Source organism: Onychostoma macrolepis, chromosome 24, assembly GCF_012432095.1.
Source record: "Onychostoma macrolepis isolate SWU-2019 chromosome 24, ASM1243209v1, whole genome shotgun sequence".
In the NCBI taxonomy this organism is placed as follows: Eukaryota; Metazoa; Chordata; class Actinopteri; order Cypriniformes; family Cyprinidae; genus Onychostoma; species Onychostoma macrolepis.
This window is the reverse complement of record NC_081178.1, coordinates 23,260,954-23,286,785: the sequence shown is the minus strand read 5'-3', so window position 1 is coordinate 23,286,785 and position 25,832 is coordinate 23,260,954. Positions and strand designations below refer to the sequence as shown.

At 36.1% G+C, this 25,832-nt stretch overlaps 1 protein-coding gene across 4 annotated transcripts; it reads left to right on the top strand.

Annotated features, from left to right (window-relative positions):
* The first annotated feature begins 3,173 nt into the window (after nucleotides 1-3,173).
* ccny (cyclin Y) lies at nucleotides 3,174-24,497 on the top strand. 4 transcript variants are annotated; one of them, XM_058765322.1, is made up of 11 exons: nucleotides 3,174-5,297; nucleotides 5,805-5,825; nucleotides 9,669-9,703; nucleotides 10,816-10,839; nucleotides 11,185-11,288; nucleotides 12,298-12,333; nucleotides 12,633-12,690; nucleotides 12,771-12,890; nucleotides 16,452-16,618; nucleotides 20,650-20,812; nucleotides 21,910-24,497. In XM_058765322.1, exons 1-11 carry the CDS (start codon nucleotides 5,198-5,200, stop codon nucleotides 22,024-22,026), a joined length of 945 nt encoding a protein of 314 aa, XP_058621305.1. In that variant the 5' UTR covers nucleotides 3,174-5,197; the 3' UTR covers nucleotides 22,027-24,497. The 4 variants fall into 4 exon arrangements, with proteins under 4 accessions (XP_058621305.1, XP_058621306.1, XP_058621307.1 ...); XM_058765323.1 differs by lacking the exon at nucleotides 5,805-5,825 and having other exon boundaries at nucleotides 3,175-5,297; XM_058765324.1 differs by lacking the exon at nucleotides 10,816-10,839 and having other exon boundaries at nucleotides 3,177-5,297.
* The last annotated feature ends 1,335 nt before the right edge of the window (nucleotides 24,498-25,832 follow it).

Sequence of the window (25,832 nt, the reverse complement as noted above, 5' to 3'; positions counted from 1 at the left end):
ATCAAATCATGTTTTGGAGGCAAAAAGGTCAACATTTTCAGATCTGTCAGGTGTTCTAACAATTGTGGCCACCATTGTAATATTTATTTATTACAAGTTAATGGACAAGTTTAACTGATTTTCTGTGGTAACTGTGACACTGACTGAAAGTATCGTGTGAGAATTGTGTGTAACAGACCTCAACACCAAGAGAGGGATGTCAGTGAAAAAGAACAGTTATGTCTTCATAAAAAAGGAAGTACATATTTCACAACTTCCTTGAGTAGCTCATGTGACAAGTAGACTTTTTTTGATCCTATCATGTGGTTTTGTGTCAGTGTTTGGTAAATTGGTAAATGTCCAGGTGGCACTTTCCACTGAGGTGTGTGCATGCTGTGGGCATGATGCCCAGAAACTCTCCTGTTATCATGTCTCTGACACCAGCTGTACCAAACACACACGCACACACACGCTGGAGGATTTATTGTACAATTATCTTGCTCTTTTATTACTTTATTTTCATTTTGTTGTTTTGATTGTGCAAGTCTAACCATGTTTTTAAATGACTTTTAATTGAATATTGCCTTTGAAAATGAATTGATTTATCTCAATATTTATACAAATGTTGAGTTAAAATTAGCACATACTGCTTCTTTATTTTTTAAATGGTATATGGCAAGGTTGTTTTGTTTTTTTTCTTAAAGGGATAGTTCAATCAAAATTGAAAATTGTCATCATTTAATGGACCTCGTCAGTATATAAACCAGAGTTCATAACAAAATTATGACTAAAACTAAAACTATGGATGCACCAATATTATATTTATCTGCCGATTCAGATAGCTGATTATTCAGAATGATATCTGCTAATACTGATACCAATAATGATGGTTTGGCTTTCTTAAGAAAAAAAGTCTCTCCCAATTGGCCAATGACTGATAGTGTAGAGAACTGCTTTTATGGAATGATACCGATTATTGTCTGATACATTAGTTCATCCCTAAAACTAAAACCATAAAAAAATTGTACTTAAAATGTTTAGATTTTTAAAATATTTTATATCAGCTGTATGCCACGGAAACATTTATCAATTTAGTTTAACTTGCTGAACTAAAATAAACTAAAACACAAATATAAATGTAATGAAAACTAGAGACAGTAAAGTAACAAAAACTAAAAAAAAAAAAATAATGACAACAACAAAAAACCACAGCAAAACTAAAACTTAAACATTTAAATGAGAATGGAAAATATAAAAAAACCAACAAATTTAAACTAAGAAATCTATAATAATATTTCAAACGACAAGTTACGATATTATACGATATAAATTACGATAAGTAATTTTAGCATTGTTTAAAAAAAAAACATTACGAACGCGATGATCATAAACATCTCGTCAGTAAAGCCGATTCAGTGATTAGTGGTAAATCTCCATCACCTGTTTTCAAATGGAGCGGCATTTAATACACTGACAAGCTACGCAATATCGCGTTCATTATCACAGATGAATCACCTTCGATTATGCGATTCATAGCTTGTCAGTGAACTACAGCTCTGTGTATTAAATGCCGCTCCATTTGAAAACAGGTGATGGAGATTTACCGCTAATCACGGAACCGGCTTTACTGACCAGATGCGCATGATCATCGCGTTCGATATATCGCACAGCCCTAATATTTTAACAAAGTCTTTTGAATTACTCAATTATAAATGTTTTTTTTTTCCCCCTCAAACAAGAGAAAACACAGTTGACTTTCACAGATCAGGTGGGATTTGAAGAGCTGATCCTTTGTTTCATTGTGTTGTAATGCACTGCATAGTAGATCTGGATTAACTCGCTGTCATTCATGCATCTGCATGGATTCTTTCACAGTACAGCACCACAAGTAGATTTTCACATCAGTCTCTGAGAATGTGATTCACCGATGCTCTGTTCCTGCCGGCCTCAAGGCCCTTTAACACCACTGCAGTCTTAGAGGCAGAGAGCTTTTTTTAAAGCTCTTTTAAAATATTATGTAGTGTTATTTTTTATTTATTTATATTATGTAAGAAAAAAGTAATAATGATAATAATAAATTAGTGTTGTTATTGTATGCCATTTGTTGTTAGCAATTATTGTTTAAATTTGTTTAGACCACTTTCTTGTGAAAATGTGGGTATCATAAAACATCATCACATCACTTTATTATGATATGCTTATATTGATCACCCCTTACTGCAAATGTATTAAAAAATGTGCTTTTGTTGGCATAGTCAGGTAGAATGTCTGGAGTTCAGGAAGCTCTTTTTACCGGAAAACCAAAGCATCTGTCTGATTCTGCATCTTAGAGACTCATAGTAGATGGATGTGTGCAGAATGTTCTGCCCATGGTGCATAAGTGAGCGGGCATTGGCCGTCCTCTTTGTGTGGCTTTGCTTTTCTCTGCTGTTTCTGGAGTGTGTTCTCTCTCACTCACACACACACACACTGCAGGGGGATGTTGAGAGCTGTGGGTGCTGATGGCAGGGCTGAATGCCAGCCTGTGCTGAGCTCTGCTGCTGTTGCTTCCCTCATTCAGCTCACAAACATTCACTGACCTCATTCACAAATATTTAACTGTATCAACTGAACATTATTATGAGTGATTGACTCGGATCCATCATATCCTACATGTCTTCTTTACTGAAACATTCATAGAATTTAAAATACCACATAGAGAGCCGTTTAAACATAGACCTGCATCAGGTTAGATGCCATATTGAATTTAACGTGGATGAAACGGAGACCGAAATTGACAAATATATTACAGTTTTACAGAATTTTATTTTATTTCATGGTTTTTATTAAAACATCATTTTGAGGAATATTGCACCATTTCTCAGCAATTCTTTAATATAAGCTGTAAACTTTACAGTTTATGCAGCACTTTATTTAAAAAATAAATATATATAAATAATAATAAAGGAATTGTTCAGATTTCATTTTAAAATTATTTAAAGTTTCATGCATTTATTTTATTACCACCATTTTTGATAATTTTGTATTCAGTCATAAAACACAGTCCAGGTAAATTAAAACCATAGAATTTCTCATTTCACATGGCATTATTTACATTTTAATAGATAAATAATTTTCAAAAAGCAATGATAAAACAAAAATACTAATACTACCAAACTATTATAACAATATTATTATTGTTATTATTAATGTTGTTTTTATTTTTGTTTGTTTTTAAATATATACTACTATATGAATGATGATTTCTTAGTATATGTAATATACAAATAATATAACTAAAGTAATAAAGAATCTCAGATAAATCGGCTAAAATAATACAATTGATTAGACATCATTTTGTTATTAAAATTTTATTAAACCATTAAAAAGGAATTCAGGAAAAAAAACAATACGACCAAAAACAGAGTTTGGTTTAAATAAATAAATAATAAAATAAACAACTAACTAAATGAATAAATTAAAGCTTATTTATTTATTTTTTTGTAAGAAAAAAAAAAAAAAAAAAGATTGGTTTTAAATTATTAATAATAATAATAATAATAAATGCATAATAAATAAATACATATTATTTCATAGGGTCCTAAACAGTTCTGTGTGAAAGCTGTGGTGTGTTTGTTGGAAGCAGCTCTTTCCTGAGTGTGAGGAAGTGGTGGGCTGTTCAGATCAGACCCCCTCCGAACACTCGATCCCCTCTTCACAATATACAGAGGGCGGGTCACAGGAAGAGAGGAAATGACTCAATCCCATTGAAAACTCTACTGTTACCATATGTTCTGCCATGAGTGTGCACATTTTTTCAATAAGACACATTAATATTAAAGCGCATATGTCCAGCTTCTCTGAGACCGGCAGCACATTCACCGTTCTCTGCTTTCCTTTCCTTTTTTCATCCATCTTCCACCTCTCTCTCCCACACGGCTCCATCTTTTATTAATCAGTCTTTCCTCTGCACCCCAGAGTGCTCCATACGTCTCACAGTCGAGGCTCCTTTGAGATTCAAGTGGCCCTTCCGCATAAAAGACGCCGCTTCAAAAGACTGAATACACAATGCAGCGGCCGCTCACGTGGAGGCCGTTTCTGAACCAGGTTTCACTGTCACGGGTTTGTTGGATTTCACAAATCTCAGCGCGCATGTTGCAGCTGACACCTGAACACTGCAGTAAGAAATAATGATGGTGTGCTTTCAGATTGGCCGTGAACTCGGGGTTCCTGGTCAGGGTGTGTGCCCGTTGCTCTTTCCTCTGATGACATCGTGCGTGCGTGCGTGTGTGTGTGTTAGTCGCTGCAAGTTCAGGGTGGGAATTTGTGGGAAAACTGAGCAGAAGGGAAGTTTCAAGTCTATGTATTTATGATGACGAAACCAAAAATAAAGAAAATAAAAATATTGTACATTTTCTAAATATTACTATATTATCTGCCTGAAGATCTGGTTTGTACAGTAAAGTATAAAATAAAATAAATTCATTCATAAATATTACTATATTATAAGATCAGTATGGGAAAACTGAGGAAGGAAGTCTCTGTGTTGATGACGAATTGGTGGCAGACCAGCAAATATAATAAGTATATTGTAGTATAATATACTGTAAAATTAAATAAAAACTAATGGTGGAGTAAGTAAGGGTTGTAGACTGTCCTTGGATCCCACAATCACTAGGTCTGCCCCCTAGTGTTGGCATAATGGCAAATGACTATTTTTACAATATTTATGCTGTGCATATTATAGACATTTTCATTATGAAATGACGATTAAAATGCATCAAACCTTTTTTTCCTACAAAAAAGTATGGTGGGGTGACAGTATCAGATATTAGTTATATTAGATCAAATGTTTAGAAAAGTTGAAGTACTAAAATAACTAAAACTGAAAAAAAAAAAAAAGATAGTGAAAAATTAAAGCTAAAAATGACAATCACAAAATCATTAAAGCTTAAATTAAAATCAGAATGAACACTGAAAATATGGAAGGTAATTCAAAAATATAATAAATACTGTCATAGTATATAAATTATACATAAATTACACTGTTCTCAACAGTCAGAATTTTGCTACTTCTAATTGTAATTCATATTCATATATCTCTGTACGCTTCAACCACTCCGTGTTGTGGCTCACCTGACTAAATGTTTCCCATCATTCTGTCAGAAATACACAATTCTTTTTTGGGTTGTTCTAGTAATACTAGAATAGCAACTGAAGCCTCAGTCTTGAATAATAAATGGTCTTTTTCTTTCTCTCCTCAGAGCTCAACATGGAGTACAATCCTTCGGACCACCCGCGCGCCAGCACCATCTTTCTCAGCAAGTCTCAGACAGACGGTGAGAGAGACTCCATGTCTTCTGACTCGCAGGATGAGTGGGACCATCTCCCCTTAAGCCTGGATGCTAGAAGGGAACGTTAATTAAAACGAAACCGTGGTCAGGATTGCTTCAGTCTGATCCAAACGAATCAGGAGGCGACCTCACAGATGGCCCTGACTTAGTCAGACCGTACATTCCCTCCTCGGAGAAGACTTGCAATAATAGTTTGATTTAACACGATACCCCTGGGTGATGATGCTTTGTTAACGGTCAGCTCTTCTCAGTGGGTCATATTTCTACCCAGGCTAATCTTATGATATTCTCTTTGTTTCTCAGTGAATTGTTAGCGTAACGTTTTGTGACTCTGGTCTCTCAGACGTCTCGTGATTCAAGTGACATTATAAAGGGAAAGTTCAGTGAATAAAAACAAAATTAGTGGCGTATGAACTGTAAAGTCAATAAGAAGTAAATGCCAGCCTTGTTATCCATGCTCAGATTTAATTTAGAAACCTTCTTGTTTTTCAGTTCTTTTACCCAACAAGAAAGGTATGTTTGATCTCAGCGTGTTTGTTAGTCTGCTGCTGTGTTGTGTCTTTATAGATTCAAAATGTCTGTAGTTTGATTTTATGCTGCAAGCTGTTATTTGTTCAGGAATCTTAGCTAAGCTACAAGCTACTCTATGCTACTGCACTGAAGCTACACTTTGTAGTTAGCTATGCTAACAGCTAACCAAAAGTAGCTAACTACATTAAAGCTGCTTAATGGGGCAACGGTATTTTCAGACATTTACACTCAGTTTAGCGGCATTAAGGGGCTATGCATGTTGACAATGTCTGTGAATCTGTCTCATTTGTCTGGCTGCGCAGCTGTTTGTTTAGATTCATGTACGCTTTTCTGTCATCTGCAGGTCTCTAGTGCTGTAGTTTAAATTAATGGTTATGTTATTGATGAAAAATAGTCAAACTGCTAATATGTGAGTATAATCGGAGTCATACAGCAGCTTTTATGTTTGTGTGTGTGTGCGTGAGGGGCGTCAGACTCCAGAGACTGATAAAATGTCTATCCCACATGACCACACACACAATGCCGCCTCATTTTCACCTGCAGTCTCAGTTTGTTTTCTGGCTCAGGCTTTTAACACAGCACCTGTCACTCAAAGTAACTGGCCCCGCCCACAGATACAATAGTGCTAGCTTTGCACCCGATTCCCGATGGTTTTAGAGGACAATGACTCCTAGTCGCCCTCTGTCATTTCAAAAAAATATTACAATGGCGAGTGTGAATAGTATAAACGTCTCGTCCGTTTGGGGAGGTGCACAGGCAGCTTGCAGAGGTTCGGAGATGCGGAGCCAGGCAAAAGTATAAACAAGGTATTTGCACACTGGATGAAAAGCATTGTGCCACATCGTGTTCACTTCAAGAACGAATAAAGTTGCGTTGATTAGTACTTGGAAAAAAAACAGAGCAAACGGAAAGATAAAGTGTGATCTATATTATTATGGCTCTCTATATAAAGCATATGGACTGTATTAGAGCCACAGAAAGATAAACATTGTGCTGAAAGATGCACAATATTCCATCATAGGATGAAGTCATTATGTACATTTAACAATAATTTGGGACAAATATAATGTGATTTTATGGAAAACTATTTCATGGAGTGGCACATGCACTTATAGAAAACAATGTGTTCGAATTTTGTCCGGTGTGTGAACCTCTTTACTCTCACACCCAGATGCATTCCGAAATTTGGCAATTGGGAAATTTGATTTATTTAATGTGAACTGGTACTCTGTAGTACCAACGTAATTTGGTCGGTGCCCTTAAAAGTACCAAGTTCGTTACCCAACCCTAACCGCAAATACTACAGACAACTAGCACGTACATTCTATGCCTGCGTGAGAGGAAATAACTCTCCATACCAGCAGGGGGCAGTAGTCTCTATCCATCATTGAAAAAGAGAAACCTAAAGGGCTACGATTGTGGATATACAAAGCAGCGCTTACCATTTTCACACCAGACTCAGTGACCACTTGCTTTCATCATTTGGTTTGTCTTCTCATGCTGTGGCCAACTGTTGGCTTGATGCTGCGGCCTTCTATATGTAAATGACCTCTTTTGTGTTTGGTTAACCTCATCAAGACAGATGCTGATTTATAAATATCTGTGGGCTTAAGTTTATATGCTTATGGTTCTAATCTTAATATCATAACCTAAAGAACACTTTTGTGTTTTAAAGAAGCTTTCTGAGAACGTTACAGTATGTTTACGTAATAGTACATATGTGCGCATTAAACTTTGTTCTACAGTGACCAACAATGGCAAATAAATAGAAAGGTTTATGAAGCTTTGAGAGAGCATTTGAAAGTCTAAACCCTTGGCAAACATCGCCAGCACTGTTTAATAGGTTGTGCAACTGCTGCATGGTAATTTGAATGTGCTGTTTTGTGCTGACAGATTTACTCACTCCTTAAAAAAAAAAAAAAAAAAAAACTTTACTAATAAGTTTTGTTAAATTGTTGCCACAAATGAAAACAATTGTTCCCTCATTTTGATTTAATTAAAATGAAGGTACGAATTAGTACTACATGGTCATGATGTACTAAAATGAGGGAACACATTCAGTCGTAGGAATGCATTCTTAATTCAACTAAAACACAGGAACATTTTTTATTTTATTTTTTTTTAAATGAGAGAAATTCTTAATTCGTGGCCACAATAGATTTTTGTCTGAATATCATGTGCATGGCTCCATAGTTAAGAGAGAACACAACTCTTGCTTAAATGCCTTTAAAATACATTTTTAATCGCTCATAACTTATGGAGAGAAATAGTGCAGACGCTGTACAACAGGGGTCGGCAACTGGCGGCCCGCGGGCCAAAACTGGTCCACCAGCGCCCGCAGCCAGATTATTTTGATAGCGGCTGGTTCTGAAATAGATCTGTCATGACAGCAACAGTCGCTCACAATCAGAGTACGTGAGCGGAGCGGTGTGACTTTGAATGGAGGGAGGAGCAGATTTTTTAAAAGTCGGAGCATCATAGTTTTCACTCGCTCCGAGAGCGCTCCACCACCGTTCCATCCCGAGTACAATTCATGCCAACAGCCCATAATATAACTGCATATTTAGCAAGAATTCATGAGAGGGAAGTTATAGTTCTCAAGGAATTAGTTTGTTCCTTCTAGATACTGAATATTTTCAGCTGAAAGGATGATTTAAACAAGTACTACAACACTTATTCACACGCAATCGCTCTCTCAATAATGCATTTAAACAAATGTAATCGTGCTTCATCTGTATCCGATTTAGAATGAGCAGAAATCTGTAAGAAATGCAGCGATCCGTAGGTAAAATAACTCACGAAAACGTACTATTTTCATCACAAACTAAATTTGCACAGCATGTTATTAGCTTGTCATGTGGTGGGAAAAAAGTTTGCACATTGTTCCAATAAGCCACTTTGAAACTTTCCTGTTATTTTATTTTTTACTATACATTATGAACAGAACTGTGATATTTCAAACATACTGAAATACTTTAGACGCGGAGCAGTGTTTCTGATATCAGTGAGCGAAGAGTGAAGTGGGAGCGGGAAATGGTAAACCCAGAGCGGAGTGATTTATTAAATGCTCGGAGCTCAGAGCGCGGAGGGGGAATTGTTGCCACTCCACTCTGCTCACATACTCTGCCGGACTCCGCCACACAAATGCGGCTTTTTGTCAGTGACTGTCCTACAGGATTTAACACAGAGTAACAGCTCACTACCAGTCACAAAAGACACTGTAACAGTCTGTCACAGGCAATTCTAGTTGCAGTTTTCATCAATTAATTTCTTAAATTATCCTTTGACTATGTTCTGGCCCGCTATCATTGGCCCGATGCCAAACCTACTTGCCGGCCCCTGCTGTACAATGATGAAAAGTTCCAGTGCGCATGTGTCGAGCGCCTTCACACACGTGCAAAAAAAAAAAAAAAGAATACACTTTGAAAGGTTATGTCTTCGGCTCTACACAATCAGTAACCGTTTGCATCAAAACTGAAGTATACTTTGGGTTAATTGGGTCTTTCTTGGTTAGAATAACCCCCACATTGGACCAGACTTCATGCTGATAGTCAAAGCTCTCTCTAAGAGACTAACCAGCAAGATTTTTTTTTAGAGAAACATTAAGGACGGTTTAATTAAAGCACATTTTCTTTTTTCATTTCTCTGCCCCCCAAACTGTTAATGAAATACTGTCCAACAGTTTAAGACCTCAGATTGTTAGAAACATCCCTCTCGCTATTACTGACATCACTTTAATTGTGGCCCTTGCCTTTTTGTCTCTCTCTAATTAACTGTAGTGACTGCTGTGCTATAACACTACTAATTATGCGTTTGTCTTTACAGTTCGAGAAAAACGGAAAAGTCTGTACGTCAACCATGTAAGTAGCAGCAGCAGCCATGACACCAGTGGATATGCGTTTTCTGTTTTTCATAATGCTTGTGTCTGCGATGAAGATGTCTCCCCACGTGTCACAACACCCACATAACTGATCAAATCCCACACTCAACCACATGAGAATGCAGAAACCAGTGTTGCATGAGTCTCTGGGCCTGTGTTGCATCATTAACAGCATTGCTTCTCTGTTCTACTCTAGTTCATTCTATATAAATGTTTTAAAGAAATAATTCACCCAAAAATGACAATTTGCTGAAAATGTACCCTCAAGGCCATCCAAAACGTAGAAGAGTTTGTTTCTTCATTGGAACGGATTTGGAGAAATATGTGACCCTGGACCACAATTTTTTGAAATTACGTCATCTGGAAGCTGAATAAATAAGCTTTCCATTGATGTATGGTTTGTTAGATCGGACAATATTTGGCTGAGATACAACTATTTGAAAATCTGGAATCTGAGGATGCAAAAAAATGTAAATATTGAGAAAATCGCCTTTAAAGTTGTCCAAATTAATTCTTAGCAATGCATATTATTAATCAAAAACAACGTTTTGATATTTACAGTAGTAAATTTACTAAATATCTTCATGGAATATGATCTTTACTTAATATACTAATGATTTTTGGCATAAAAGAAAAATCTATAATTTTGACCCATACAATGTATTGTTGGCTATTGCTACAAATATACCCCAGCGACTTAAGACTGGTTTTGTGGTCCAGGGTCACATATAGCTTTACATCACTTGCTCATCAATGGATCATCAGTGCAGTGAATGGGTGCCGTCAGAATGAGCGTCCAAACAACTGATAAACACATCACAATAATCCACACCACTTTATCAGCTGTTCGGACGGCACTGCAGACCAAGTGATGTAATGCTAAATTTCTCCCAATCTGTTCAGATGAAGAAACAAAGTCATCTACATCTTGGATGGTCCGAGAGTGGCTAAATTTTCATTTTTAGGTGGACTATTCCTTTAATATGCATGGCTTGATTTTCTTCATTTCATTACTGCATGCTATTCATACACAATTTGCAATGAATAGCTTATGTTTTGTTCCTATTTTAATGTCTTCTATTACTTTGCAAGTTAACACACATTGCGGAGTCAAAGGTAAATATTTGCTCATTGCTCTGTTTACTTCCCTTAAACTGTGATATTATGTCTGTTTTGACACTGTAATGATTTATTTGCATTATTAATGTTGCTTATCAGTTTGAAATCTTGCATAATACATTACTGTTTACATTGTAATGGATTGGGATTCTAATCCACTAACGCACACACACACACACACACACACATTAAGCGAGAATCACTCAGGTATAAATGAGATGATAATGGCTTCTCTGGGGCTGCAGGTGGCCTAATTTTCAGCCTGTTTGCTGAAAGTGTGTGTTTGTGTGTTTGAGAATAAACGATATTCTAGTTTGCACTCTGTGTGTCCTTGTCTTTCAGCAACATCCATCTGGCCCAATGAGACGCAAATACAGCTCCTGTTCAACGATCTTCCTGGACGACAGCACCGTTAGCCAACCCAACCTCAAATACACCATTAAATGGTACTCGAACCCTTAGCGTAACACTGATTGAAATGTTTATGATTGGTTTATGACAGATATCTAAATAAGGGTATGGTAAGAGAATTGGATTTTCAAAAGGATGGCCACGGAAATTGTGCCTACGAGCCTGTTACATTATAACATTGATAAATAACCACTTGTACAATCACATGAATGGATTCAGTCTGGAAGTGAGTTTTCTGAATCATTCAGTCTAGGATTCAAACCAGTGACCAGTTCCACTCATCATATTCATTATGGATTTAATGGATTTAAGTATGTTAGGTAGTAAGCCAATAACTTTTATTTTATGGCCAATAACCAAAAAATAGTCTATACAAAAATTCTATACTATTTGAATAAATGTAATCTATATAATGAGAAGAAGAATAATTCAAATCATCATCAAAAAATATAATTCATCAAAATAAAATGTAAAATCAGTGATTAGATGTCACAACATTATAATGTACAGTACAATAACTTTCATAAAGATTTAACAATGTTAATAAATTATTAGTGTTTGTAAAGATGAGTGATGCATTATTAGATGATAGCAAAGGTAATGTTAATGAACAAAAATGATCATGCATAATCACATATGCATTAATGAACCACAAAGTATTGTGATAACTGATAAGGCACAATATATGGATGTACAAATAAATGAATTATTTTAAATGAGGCCCCTTGTAGCATTAAATTCTATGTGAATTTATTCAGGAATAGTTTCATGAATGATTTACAAAAATCCACATTGCCCGTGTTTTGCCAAACATACTGTAGTATGTTTTGGATTCCATACAATTCATTGATCTACAGATTCATAAAAAAAGAACAGCATATTCTTTTGTATGCACATTGCACAGTTAGTGAGGACAACGCAATAGCAGCGCAATACAAAGGATAAAGCTATATACAACTTCTCCTTCAGCTTGAATTTATTTGATGCTTTATCTTGTTGACTACTGTTATATCAACTTCTTTCTGGTATTTCTTCTGTTTGCAGTGTTTCCCTCGCAATATACTACCACATAAAGAACAGGTATGTTTTTCATCTCATCTACCTACCAACCACACTTTTATATCCGTCTTTTTCTCTGTCTCTGGCTTTGTGTCCATCTTTCTCTTAAACCTGTAATACCATATAAACCCTTAATGCGTTATAACCTTCAAACTCCAAGGCTTCCCAGCTGCTGAAATATAACTTTCAGACAAGGTTTTGGCAACATTGAAAATGTATCGCCACACACTTTCCTGGTTCTTTAATTCTTCATATGAATACAGCGTAGAATAAGTATCAGTCTTCACTAATCTAATTTCAATTCACCCTTCTACTTTCAGAAATGTGGACGGGCGAATGCTGTTAGACATTTTTGATGAAAAACTTCATCCACTTTCAGTAAGTGTTTCGTTTCTGCAGCTCATTTAGAAGATGTGTAATTACAAGTTTGAATGTCCTAAAACGTCCTCCTTCCACAGAAATCGGAGTTGCCGTCAGACTACGACAAGCACGACCCAGAACAGAAACAGATCTACAGATTCGTCCGTACGCTCTTCAGTGCCGCCCAGCTCACGGCTGAGTGTGCCATAGTTACTCTGGTGAGTGAAAGGTCATGTGACTTGATGTCGGACAAATGAAAGTTAATCCGTGTCTTTTTGGATTGGCTGGTAGCACAAGTTAAAATAGGGTTTACCATCGGTGAAGTGGATTTACCATCACTCAGGTGAAAACGGTTGTCATATTTAGCGCTTTATTAGTGGCCGCTAAGCCCAGCAGCTGTCAAGAGTGTGACTGCTCCTCCTCTATGATGAAATCCTTCTTTTGAAGCCTCATCCCTTCTCACTTCTCCAACCAAATTCCTTTGTGAGGTGTTATTAAACAATTTGTTGACATACAAGGGGCTGTGAATGCTTGAAAAGGGCTTAAGTGCGTGTGTGTTGGTATTTGTGGTTTACGAGGACACACATTTGTTTAATGACTCTTCACAGAACATCTGATGTATTGCACATAAAAAAGAAAGGCAAGAGTGTCCTTAAAATTATAAACTGCAATCTAATTGTTTTTATTACATTTATTATTTTTAGATGACTGAAAAATCTGACCTAAAAATAAACAGATATCCGTATGATTACTTCACTATTATTATTATCTGTAAAGCCTTTCTCGTAAACTGTTGCACTATTATTATTATTATTATTATTATTATTATTATAATTATAATAGTACCAATGATTTCAGACCTAAATTTCACATAAAATGCTAACTGTGGTAAATTACTTTAAATATCAGTCAGTTTCTTTCTAGATGGTACTTGGCCATAAAAACTGCATAGTGGACCAGACTTTATTTATATTTACAGTCAAAATCTGAAACTAATAAAAATCACACTGTTTTGAGTGTAGCTTTAGCGTAGATATTTTGTATGAGTTATCTGTAAACCGATAGACAGATTGTGTGTGTTTCTTTGTTTCTAAATGTAGATTGAGACAGATTGAGCCTGTTCCTTGACCTGTAGGGGGGCAACAGGTGTAAAGATGCTGGTAAAGTCTGATTGTCTGTTGCTGGTGCTTCAGCTATTGAAAGGCAACTATGAGTCACTGCACACAGTGAACTTCATGGGAGATTGATCGACTTGAAAAATACACCATCAAAACATTCCCACTCGAATGCCAAATAATAAATCAATTTGCCTTTTCAAAAATTGTTGCCCTAAACCGAAATCTCATTGGGCCAGTTTTGCATTCAAAGTGGACAGACAAATTTACTTTTTAGTTTAGGATACATGTAAATCTTTGTCATAGTACTGAATAATCATCTTGCGCATAATCAAATACATGGGGTAATATGGATCCCTATTTTTTTATGACAACAAAATAGTGTTTTTGTTAACTAAAACTAAATCATTTTTATTACTTGAAATAATGCTGAAACAAACATTATACATACAAAACTTAATGTTACCCTGGCAACAATAAATTAAATCAATTTAAGCTACAGTACTGCAACTTCTAAAACCAAAACTGAAATGAAGCTAAACAGAAATATGTATTTAAAAAAAATATATTAAAAATAAATATGACAAAAGCACAAAAAACTGAAAATATTCCAAATTTGAATAAATACTAATAATATAATAATATATAATTTACACTTTATGGTAACTTTATGATAATGTGCCCTCTTAAAATGTTTATGAATAAAAATTTAATTATGTTTTCATAGCTCTATTCAGGTTAATGTTTTCTATTAGGGTGCTGACCGCTGTCCCTGGAGTGTTTTTGTAGGTTGCTGATTTATAAACTGTAGGTGTGTAATTTGCCCATTTGCTGACACTAGTTCATCTTGAACAGCGTAGAGTAGATTAGCTCACAAACATACTCTTATAAGCACATATTTAATGCACAGCTTCCCACGGGTGAGCCGAAGCCCCCTGATGCAGTGGAACCAATTAAATGTGATTTCTGTCTTACACTTTGTACAAAAAAGTTTTTCTTTTTCACTGTGGGAAAACGAATATTATTTGTCATTGTTGTCCCCAATTTGTGTGCGTATGTGCATTTGCGCTGCTTAGTGCATCTACGTCTTTTTTTTACATTGCATACATCATGCGTTCTTCATTTCATAAGGACTTCTTTGTTCGCCCTACATCCATCAGCAGTGCTTATGAATGCTAAAGACACCCATGGCTATAGCATACTGTCATACACCACGTCAACAGAGCACAAACTTACAATTCAACCACTCAATAAGTAATGTTTATAACTTTTCTTTAGAAGTACACAAAAAAAAATATTATTGGAGTTACTTAGGAAACCATCACTTTTGCTAGTGATCATACTCGTTCTTTGCCATGAAACATATCAATTGCCTTTGACATGTTACTTGTCCAACAGACAGGAAGAATACATAGAATGATGTGGCATGTTAAAAAGAGGCGTGCTATTTTTTTTTCATAATGTCTAGTTGCTAAAGCAACATACTTTAAAGTGGATAAAACAGAAATAAGGGCTTGGTAATCTACCTGTTCTCCTTCAAAATTCCTGTGGTGTTTAACAGTACGTCTCAACCTTGTGCAGTCTCATAACACAGAGAACCTTTCAACAGACATGGGAAATGTGTGAGCGCCTCAGGAAGCAGTTTGATCGGAATATATTTTTCTCTCATCTTTATGGTATAAAATTGAAATCCCTGAAGGTTTAGAGAAATAATGTATCCGTGTGATTTAGGAGTCAGTGGTACAGAGTGAGTTTCTGTTTATTGAGTGTTTTTTTTTGCCTCCTTTTTCAAAAATCATGAAATATAGCAAAATTTCAGAGCGATTCGTCTTCGATTATGAACGCGATATTGCCTAGCTTGTCAGTGAACTACGGCTCTATCTGAAAGCAGGTGATGGCGATTTACTGCTAATCACGAAACCTTAAAGAGAACCAAACTCAACTAATCCAAAGGACAGCATGTATTTTGAAAGCAGCAGGGGGCCTAAAACAGATCCGTGTGGCACCCCATACTTACTCAAGTTAGATTTGCTAGGTCCACGTTTAAACAAACGCATTGGTAATGGTCAATTCTAATCTGGCTGAAGACAATGCAATTTTCTAATCAATGTAAGAGTATGTCATCACAATCTATAGTGTCAAAAGCTCTAAGCTCTAGAAAAACTGGAGTGAAATGCAGTCTTGGTCATATACTGGAAGCAAATCATTTGTAATTCTAAATGCAGTCTCTGGTCTATGATGGGCCCTGAGACCTGTCTGAAATTCTTCATAATCTTTGTATTTACATAGCATAGTTTTTTTAAAGGATTCAAGGATGTCCAAAACAAATCTTTTCTATTTGTGCTGTTACTGAATGGTGTTGGTTTGCAGTTTGTTACCAGTGAGGCTTCAGGTGTTTTTGTTGGTTGGCTGAGCATGCGTGTTTGTTTGTCTTTCGGTATTTATGCCCCCTGACCTACGTGTCAGTCTTGCAGTAATCACATATTTGCAGTGACGCTGCAGTAACCTTGCTCCAAAAACAGAAATGCAAGGGTCAGTCACAGAATCTAAAAACAAACATTGGTTTCTTTAAAGTTGGCTTGATTGACAAGATGCTTTTTTGGCATATTAGTCAAATCTCTTATTTCTAACTTAAAATTAATGGACTTTCTTTCTTTCTTTTAGGTGTATCTGGAGAGATTATTAACATATGCAGAGATTGACATTTGTCCTGCTAACTGGAAGAGGATTGTTTTGGGTGCTATCCTGTTGGCATCAAAAGTGTGGGATGATCAGGCCGTATGGAATGTTGACTACTGCCAGATCCTCAAAGACATCACCGTGGAAGACATGTAAGTGTGTCTCTTGAGCCTCCAAATTCAATAGAACGTTTCGCTCTGAGGTGCAAGTAATTTAATATGTTGGAAAAAAGAGCTACAGTGGTATGGAAGCATACGTATAGCTAAATTCAATTTGAAATGTAATATGCAGAATGGCAATGCAATATGTAAAATGGCAATGTATTTCTGTATTTAAATGTACATTTTCCCATACATATGTGCAACATGAAAATTCAATTATGCAATTTAAATTTGCCATTTTCTATGCTAGTTTTAATATGCAAATTAAAAACATATTTTAAAGCTTTATAAGTTGCAAAATGAAAATGTACTACACAAATTGATTAGATACAGTATGTCCAAGCAAAAACTGTAGCAAAATGATCATTTAAATGCTGTTTTTCCTAAATGCATTTAGACTTAGGGGTAAGACACTTGGGATTGCATTTTCATCGTGATTCCGCGTGATAATTGTAGCAAAATGCAGTGAGAATTTCAAAATGCATTCTGAGCCAAAGGTGCCGCAAAAGGGTAGCATATAAAAATGTCTTTCTATTTTTCTTAAATCCCCACGATGAATATAGTTTAAGTCATTGTGGATTTGAAAATGCTTTCTGAGCTGAGCACGCCCCCAACCTGTCAATCATTAGATCAAGGCGGGTCTCGGCAACAAGACGGACAATATCAGTATTCACCGTTAACCAAATGCTTTTCACCTGCCTGAACATCTCTCATTGTTTACACTCGGATTGATGCACATAAGCAAAGAGACAGTGCTATTCTACACTTATTTACTACCTTACCTTATAGTTTATTACTCTTTTATTTTTAATCGTAAAATAGCGTGTGAAATAGCGAGCCCCACCTTGATGTAATGATTGACATATTTATATATTAGGGCTGTCAATCGATTAAAATATTTAAATCGCACGATTGTCATGAGTTAACTCGCGATTAATCACACATTTTTATTTGTTCTAAATATACCTTAAATTAATAATTTTCAACTTTTTAATACTCTAATCAACATGGACAACAGAATGAATATGAAATAGTGATTGAAACGCGACCCATTAAGACTACATAACCAGCTGTCCTTTCCAAGATGTTAATCCTGATAATCGAGCCGTCAACTGATGAAATCAAATGCACATAAGATAAAGACAATAGCTGTGATGTGATTTTGGCTATACTTGCATGACAGTAAAATTAGAGAAGCATCATAATATCTGTGTCTAACTGAAAGCGCAGCTCCTCTCCGCCGCTCGCTGAACAGAGCAGACAGAGAGAGAGAGAGTGAGTGAGTGTGTAAAGAGGTGTGCACGCGCTGGGAAAGCAAGACCTCGCGCTCGCACAGCAGTACCAGCAAGTCTGAAGACACTAAATAAGGTTTGGGCGCTTTTTTGAAGGGGGAAAAAAAAGCCGCTAAAGGCGTTTGCAATGCCGCCAAGTTGGCAACACTGTGCATCTCCATTTCTCCAACACTGTGCTAGGCCACGGGTCAAACAAAAATGTGCGTTGCGTTAATCGCACGTTAATAAAATTAGTGCCGTTAAAATGAATTTGCGTTAAGGCGTTATTAACAATTAAAATATGTTTTGAATTTGATGCTCAGCCTTCAAACATTTCTAAGATATATGCTGACTTACAGTTGACGTAAAACGTTTATGATGTAATGGATTCTGAATGAAGCAAGATAATTACCACAAATCGTATACAATAAGGAACATGTATTAATTGTATGTAGGGTCTGTTTTAATTTTATGTTGAACACAGAGGTAAGTGCCCTCCACAAATCATGTATTGTGGTATATTTACTTTATCCATTGGTGGCTTTTCTAAGTTTCTAAGCATCTGTAGAACTGGTACTTATGATATTTTTATGACATTTTTATGACATTCTTTGAAAACTATATCCTAGAGAGCTTAAAGTACCATATACAGGTGCATCTCATAAATTAGAATGTCGTGGAAAAGTTCATTTTTTTTCTTGCAAGTTATTTCAAAAAGTGAAAATTTCATATATTTTAGATTCATTGCATGTAAAATAAAACAATTTCAAATTTTTTTTTTTTAATTGATGATTAGAGCTTACAGCTCATGAAAGTCAAAAATCAGTATCTCAAAATATTAGAATATTTACATTTGAGTTTCAAGTAATGACCATCCCTACAGTGTAAATTCCGGGTATCTCTTGTTCTTTGAAACCACAATAATGGAGAAGACTGCTGACTTGGCAATGATCCAGAAGACGATCCTCCACAAAGAGGGTAAGTCACAGAGGGTCATTACTGAAAGGTGTGGCTGTTTACAGAGTGCTGTATCAAAGCATATTAAATGCAAGGTTGACTGGAAGGAAGAATTTGGGTAGGAAAAGGTGTACACGCAACAGGAATGACTGCAAGCTTGAGAATACTGTCAAGCAAAGCTGATTCAAACACTTGTGAAAGCTTCACAAGGAGTGGACTAAAGCTGGAGTCAGTGCATCAAGAGTCACCACGCTCAGACGTCTTCAGGAAAAGGGCTACCAAGCCACTTCTGAACCAGAGACAACGTCAGAGGCGTCTTACCTGGGCTGTGGAGAAAAAGAACTGGACTGTTGCTCAGTGCTCCAAAGTCCTCTTTTCAGATGAAAGCAAATTTTGCATTTCATTTGGAAATCAAGGTCCCAGAGTCTGGAGGAAGAGTGGAGAGGCACAGAATCCATGTTGCTTGAAGTCCAGTGTGAAGTTTCCACAGTCAGTGATGATTTGGGCTGCCATGTCATCTGCTGGTGTTGGTCCACTGTGTTTTCTGAAGTCCACAGTCAACGCAGCCATCTACCAGGAAATTTTAGAGCACTTCATGCTTCCTTCTGCTGACAAGCTTTATGGAGATGCTGATTTCATTTTCCAGCAGGACTTGGCACCTGCCCACACTGCCAAAGGTACCAAAAGCTGGTTCAATGATTATGGTGTTGGTGTGCTTGACTGGCCAGCAAACTCACCAGACCTGAACCCCATAGAGAATCAAGAGGAAGATGAGAGACACCAGACCCAACAATGCAGATGACCTGAAGGCTGCTATCAAAGCAACCTGGGCTTCCTCCATGCCACGCCGAATTGAGGCAGTAATTAAAGCAAAAGGAGCCCCTACCCAGTATTGAGTACATATACAGTAAATTAACATACTTTCCAGAAGGCCAACAATTCACTAAAAATGTTTTTAAAAAAAAATTTTTATTGGTCTTATGAAGTATTCTAATTTGTTGTGATAGTGAATTGATGGGGTTTTGTTAAATATGAGCCCAAATGATCACAATTAAAAGAACCAGACTTAAACTACTTCAGTCTGTGTGAATTTAATTTATTTAATACACAAGTTTCACAATTTGAGTTGAATTACTGAAATAAATGAACTTTTCCATGACATTCTAATTTACACCTGTATAATATACCTGAAGGTAAAATTCTAAGAAATTGAGCTGACAAATATAAAGAGTGATACTTGACACTCTCAGCATGTTGTCACGTCTGCCCTTTCAACTCCTGCTGAGCACAGTTATTTTAAAGGCCGTCCTGACTAAAGATTCAGTGAAGGAGGCAGTCATATTGTCCTCAAAGCACACCGCAAACAGCATGGAGGACCATAGAGTTTGGGTTTGTGGGTGTTTGTTGCCTTTTTGTTGTCAGAGGCTTCACTGTTGGTTATGTTTAGCTGGTCGGTTTCTGCATGCGTTGGAATAATTATGCGGTTGGTAGGAAGGGGTGACAATAGATTGAAACTCCTCAAAGTTCAAAATAAACATCGTTGGTTAGAAATTTGGGAGGGAATAAAGGTATATTTTTAATATGAATGGATGATCAAGGCTTGTTGTTTGGTATTCTTGTCAGGATTGTAGTTTTAAAATGAAAAGACATTGAATTTCATTGAAACATGGTAAATCAGAATTTCCTTGAATAGCTAAACTGTCAAGATTTTCTTTTCGCTTATTTCCACCCACTGACAAATGTCAAAAGGAACATACACAAAACTAATTATCTTTGCTTTCTCTCTCCCACCAGGAATGAGTTGGAGCGACAATTTCTGGAGTTGCTGCAGTTCAATATTAACGTTCCATCAAGCGTCTATGCCAAGTACTATTTTGACTTGCGTTCGCTTTCAGAGGCGAACAACCTCAGCTTTCCACTTGAGCCTCTCAGCAGAGACAAGGCCCAGAAACTTGAGGTAAGTGGTCGATACTACTCTAGATCATTAGCACATTATATAGCTCAAGATATTTATCTCAGATTGTCACTCAAGATCTCATTCATATTCACAGTGTGTTGTGGTTTCAAGGTTTTCATGAGATATCCAATATTTCAGCAGATTGTAATACTGAATCTGTTAGCATTGTTCTAGCAAGTTAAAGAATATGGAAGTAAAACATGAAAGCTTGCGTTGGTACGGCTTTCACTATGAAGGGATATTGTGACATGTTGTATTGGTTCAGTAGCAGCAGGTCTGTGTAATTACCTCGACTGAATCCCCATGTGTGTCCTATGCCAACATTCAGCCTTGATGCTGCCCAATTACAGTCCTGACAAGACCAGGCCTATAATGATATTAGTTAGTTCAGCTGTGTGTGTGTGTGTGTGTGTGTGTACAGTTGCCTTCGGTGGCATAATAGCCCACTAGCCCATCTAGAGTCAGTGGTCTGTGGGTGGACAGCTCAATCAATCAGTGGTTTGTGATCCATTTCTTTCATGAGGACCAGCCCCCCTGCTTCCATCTTGCACTGGTCCTCTTTATACGCTCCCACACACAATCATCTGTCATCTCAAAATAACGGACACAAGTTGTATCTTGTCTCAAGAATGAAACTTTTTCCCACTTATTCTTGGAGGTTGTGGTACTTGGAAATTTGGTTCTTGCATGAGAAGGTACATGGTTTGGCCAATACTTTTTTCTGTGACACCTTCAATTGTTATCAGATGTGAATCTAGCTAATTGTATGACATTTTTAACTCTTACAAGTCAGCAGATAATGACTTACAAGTTAATAATGTAAGTATTATATAATAATAATAATAATATACTACTACTATTACTACTACTACTACTACTACTACTAATAATACTGTAGAAAAAGTAAAGGGCCAAAAACAGAACCCTGGGGAACACCTTGAGTAAGTTGAGCTTTGTGTTATTTCCACATTTGTGGAAGAAAAATAAATAAATAACATGCTGGGCCTGAAAAAGTCAAGCCAATACATTTATAAAAGCTGTTGATATGATAAGTTGTAAAATATAGAGTAATTAAATGTTTCTCATGTTTCTTACAGGCGATCTCCAGGCTTTGTGACGACAAATATAAAGACTTGAGAAAAGCAGCCAAGAAGCGCTCAGTGAGCGCAGATAATCTGGCAGTGGTCAGATGGTCGCCGGCCATCATATCCTAATAACAGTGGACATTGGGAACTTTCACGAGAGACTGAGAGAAAAAGACTGTCAGAAGAAGCGTTCTCTAAGAGGACACATACGTGCTTAGTACCTCCACAAGACTCTTGAGCCAGAGGTTTTTGTTCTAAAGGGTGTCCTTGCTGGTCGTACGGCTGCTGTATATACAAGACACCCACACAAAGATCACTTTCCAACCTGTGGCTTAGAGAAGAGAGGATGACACTGCTACTGCAGTTAAGAAAAAAAACTGGAGTATGTGAATATGAAAGAGGAAGAAAGACGCCTAATGACTGGAACAGCATTCCAACAGCTCTGTGTCATACGTGTTTGCCATTCTAGGTGAGGAAGTATTCGTACTGTGTTAATTGATCTTGTATGGTTAGAAAATTTCCACCTGGATGCTCAAGGATGTGTCGTATCAAGATCAAGAGCCAAAATCAACCACTTCAAGATATTCCCTAGTTATTCCTCCATTGCTTAAAGTATTTCTTTCCAAATGGCTATGAGCTGATCAAACTAAAAAAATACCACTGTTCTTACATACATTTATGTAACTTTTTATCACATTAAGATTTATTTTAAATTAAAAACATCCTTAATGGCGGTTACAATTATTCTAACAATGCAAATTAATGGGAAAATATACAATATGGACCTCTTTTTTTTTTTTAGTCTGATTATTTTATTGTTTGTTTGTTTTTTGTTTTTCTTCAATTTGTAATACCCGATGAATGCAGTTTGCAACATTTAGTCTTATTATATAAGAGTAAAGGAAGCTGACTTTGTATTTTCAAAAGGAAAGTGTTGCGCAGGGTTTCCATATGAAGTTTCTGGGACTTTCCTTTTGAAACACAAGATTTAATAATTGAATGCATTGAAATAATAAGTTTCAATTGAAAATGTACAATGTCAAAATGGACTGAAATTGGAAGTTTTAATACTGAAAGCAAAGGTTTTTCTTCTGCAGAGCCAACAATGACATTCCATCATCAATGACCATGAACGTGTATTTTCTTGTCGCCGTTTTTTTTTTTTTATAACCTCAACAAACGCCATATATACACATACTGTGTCACTCATTTCCAGTTCTCAAAGCAATACACTCTGTGTTCTATCTATTCCATACAATACCTGCTGGGAAGATTAGAGCTGATATTTGAAAGGCTTCTGGGGAACTTTCAGATAACATTGAGTTAAAATTGGTGTCTTGAAGTCAAAATACTTGTTATTAAAGGTGAGGCTCCTAGTGCCACTGCGATACAAATGTTTGGACTGATTGCAGTGTTTTATTTATCAATTACGATGCGTCAAACCAGAGACTGAATTGAATTGGCGAGAAAGAGGAATTCCTGCTGTATCCACTGCCATCACCTGCGGTGCCTGCGTTTAGCGGGGAAAATGGCCTTAGATGTAGAATATGAAATTAACCATTTTATCATCCCTTCTCATTAAGACAGCAAAATATGTTTTTAGCGGTGCTGTCAAACGATTAATTGCATCCAAAAATAAGCTTTTGTTTGCATACTATATAAATAAAAACACACACATACAGTATATTTAAAAAATATGTACATGTCTATATTTCTATTCATATAATTTATATTATAAATAAATTTAATATATAAAAATAAAATTTCTCTGAAATATATACATGCATGTGTGTGTATTTATATATGCATACAAAAATACAGTACACATACATATATTATGTAAACGGATGCGATTAATCTTTTGACAACACTCATTTTTAGACAGCAGAATTAGTTTTAAAATCAGTTCTTCCCAAATCAAAGCAAGTGTTGAATTATGCCATCAGATGTATGTGAAAATTATTCGTTGTTATCTGTTCATTTTCATTTGCGAGACTTCACTCAGAAACACCTTGAAAATTAGAACTTCCAAAAATATATTTTGTATATTGTACATAAACATACTTAAAAAAATAATAATAATTATGATCTTCAGATATTTATGCGAGACCAGTATTTACTTTGGTTAATTCCTGAATTAGTGACAATTATGGATTTAAAAAAATTGAAAAATATAAATATGTCAGTTGTTTTATCAGGAATAAGTAAATCTTCTGGAATCCGACACCGTTTCTAGGCACTGTCATTGAGGTGTTTTTTTTTTTTTTCTTTAGTCGTAATCCTCTGTCCTCAATTGAATTCCCAGTTGAGTATAACCTTTTTTCTGCATCACAAAAGTGGCAAAGCAATTTAACAATGTTTTGTTGACATGAATGTAGTTCTGCAATAGCTTTTTTTCTCTCCCATCTTAGCAGCAATGAAAACAGCATTTTTTTTCCATCCCCTTAGTAACTGCTTCAGATGACATCAAAATGGCCATTATTTTCAAGCAGTACAGGATGTGCTTATTCTTACATTATATATTTTTTTCTAGGTATTTGATCTCCAATGCCCAAAAGCGTCTTAACATTTTTACTTAAAAAAAAAAAAAAAAAAAAGAAGTTAAATCTAAATATAGTGCACACTTTGTGTCTTTTGTATATAACACCGTAAGTAGGCTATGTGATGCTAACATATCCGACCGGACATACAAAAGGTTAAATATTTCCTGCAAAATCAAAAGAAAAAAAAAATTATAATTTGCAAGAAGAAAATTAAGCCTATTTTAGGATGATAGTGGGCTTAATTATCTCATTCATACAATATATAATTTTTTTTATTTATTTTCATTTTGTGGTGAAATATGACCTAGACATGCTCTTGACAGGTTTTGTGAGAATCATTCCCCGAACAAAGTACTCGTGTTTAGATCCTTTTTTGTCAGAGACTAGACAAAACGTGTAACTAAAGCAGTGAACCCAGATGTCCGTTTTGGTTTACTTCCTGAAGGAAGGTTGACCAAAGTACTTCTCATGGAAGGTGTTTTTTTGCAAATGGCGGTGCTTTAGACTCCCTTTGCACATTTTAAGAGTGTTGGAAACTGTTTGAAATCAGGGAAAACGTTTGAGAAAAGTGTCTTTGGGGAGGCAAATGGAATCATGAATCGAAAGACTGATTTGAAGCATTTGAAGATTGTATTATTCTATTTATTTTCTGTGAGGATGCGGCCCAGCGTTGGATCTGAAGGCGGTGTTATAAACTCGAGTCCTGATAGGAGGAAGTAGGCAGGCGAGTGGCGAGTTTTAGCCGTGTGCACTGAACTCTACCTCTGCATAGAGTCTTTGTTTCTTATTTAATACCTCTCTCTTGCTCGTTATGTCTGTTTCTCTGTAATCTTTCTCATTTTCATTGCAATTTCTAGGAAATTACAAATTCATATCTTTCAGAACATTTATACTATAAGTGGTTTCCTGTGAAAAAAAGAACGAAAACTGCTGTAGTTGTGACTTTTTTAATTTTATGTCACTGGTTGTATACCTGTTATTATGAATAATACATTGTTGTTGTCATTTGTTTCTGTTCCAAAAGGTCAAACCCTTCTTCAGTATGTTTTCAGTGTGTGCCAAAGGCTGAATCCTATCTCCTGTGTATGATCTTAGTTGATTCTACTTTCTGTTTAACTAAGTGAACCCAGTCGCCTGCGGCCGTCCGCCCAGGAACTGGAGGCTACAATGGTCGCATGCAGTTTTTTGTTTTTTTGTTCTCGAACTATGATTTTAACTGATGCTCCCAGTTCAGAAGCAATGTTTAGAAACCGCCACAAGAATAAACTTTTAAAAGTTGCAATAAAAACTGGTCTAATGTGTTTTTAATGAGTCTCATCACATTATATAAGCTGTATAGGGAGGACTGTATAGGATATTTTTCAGGGTAGGATTTATGTATTTATTTTTTTA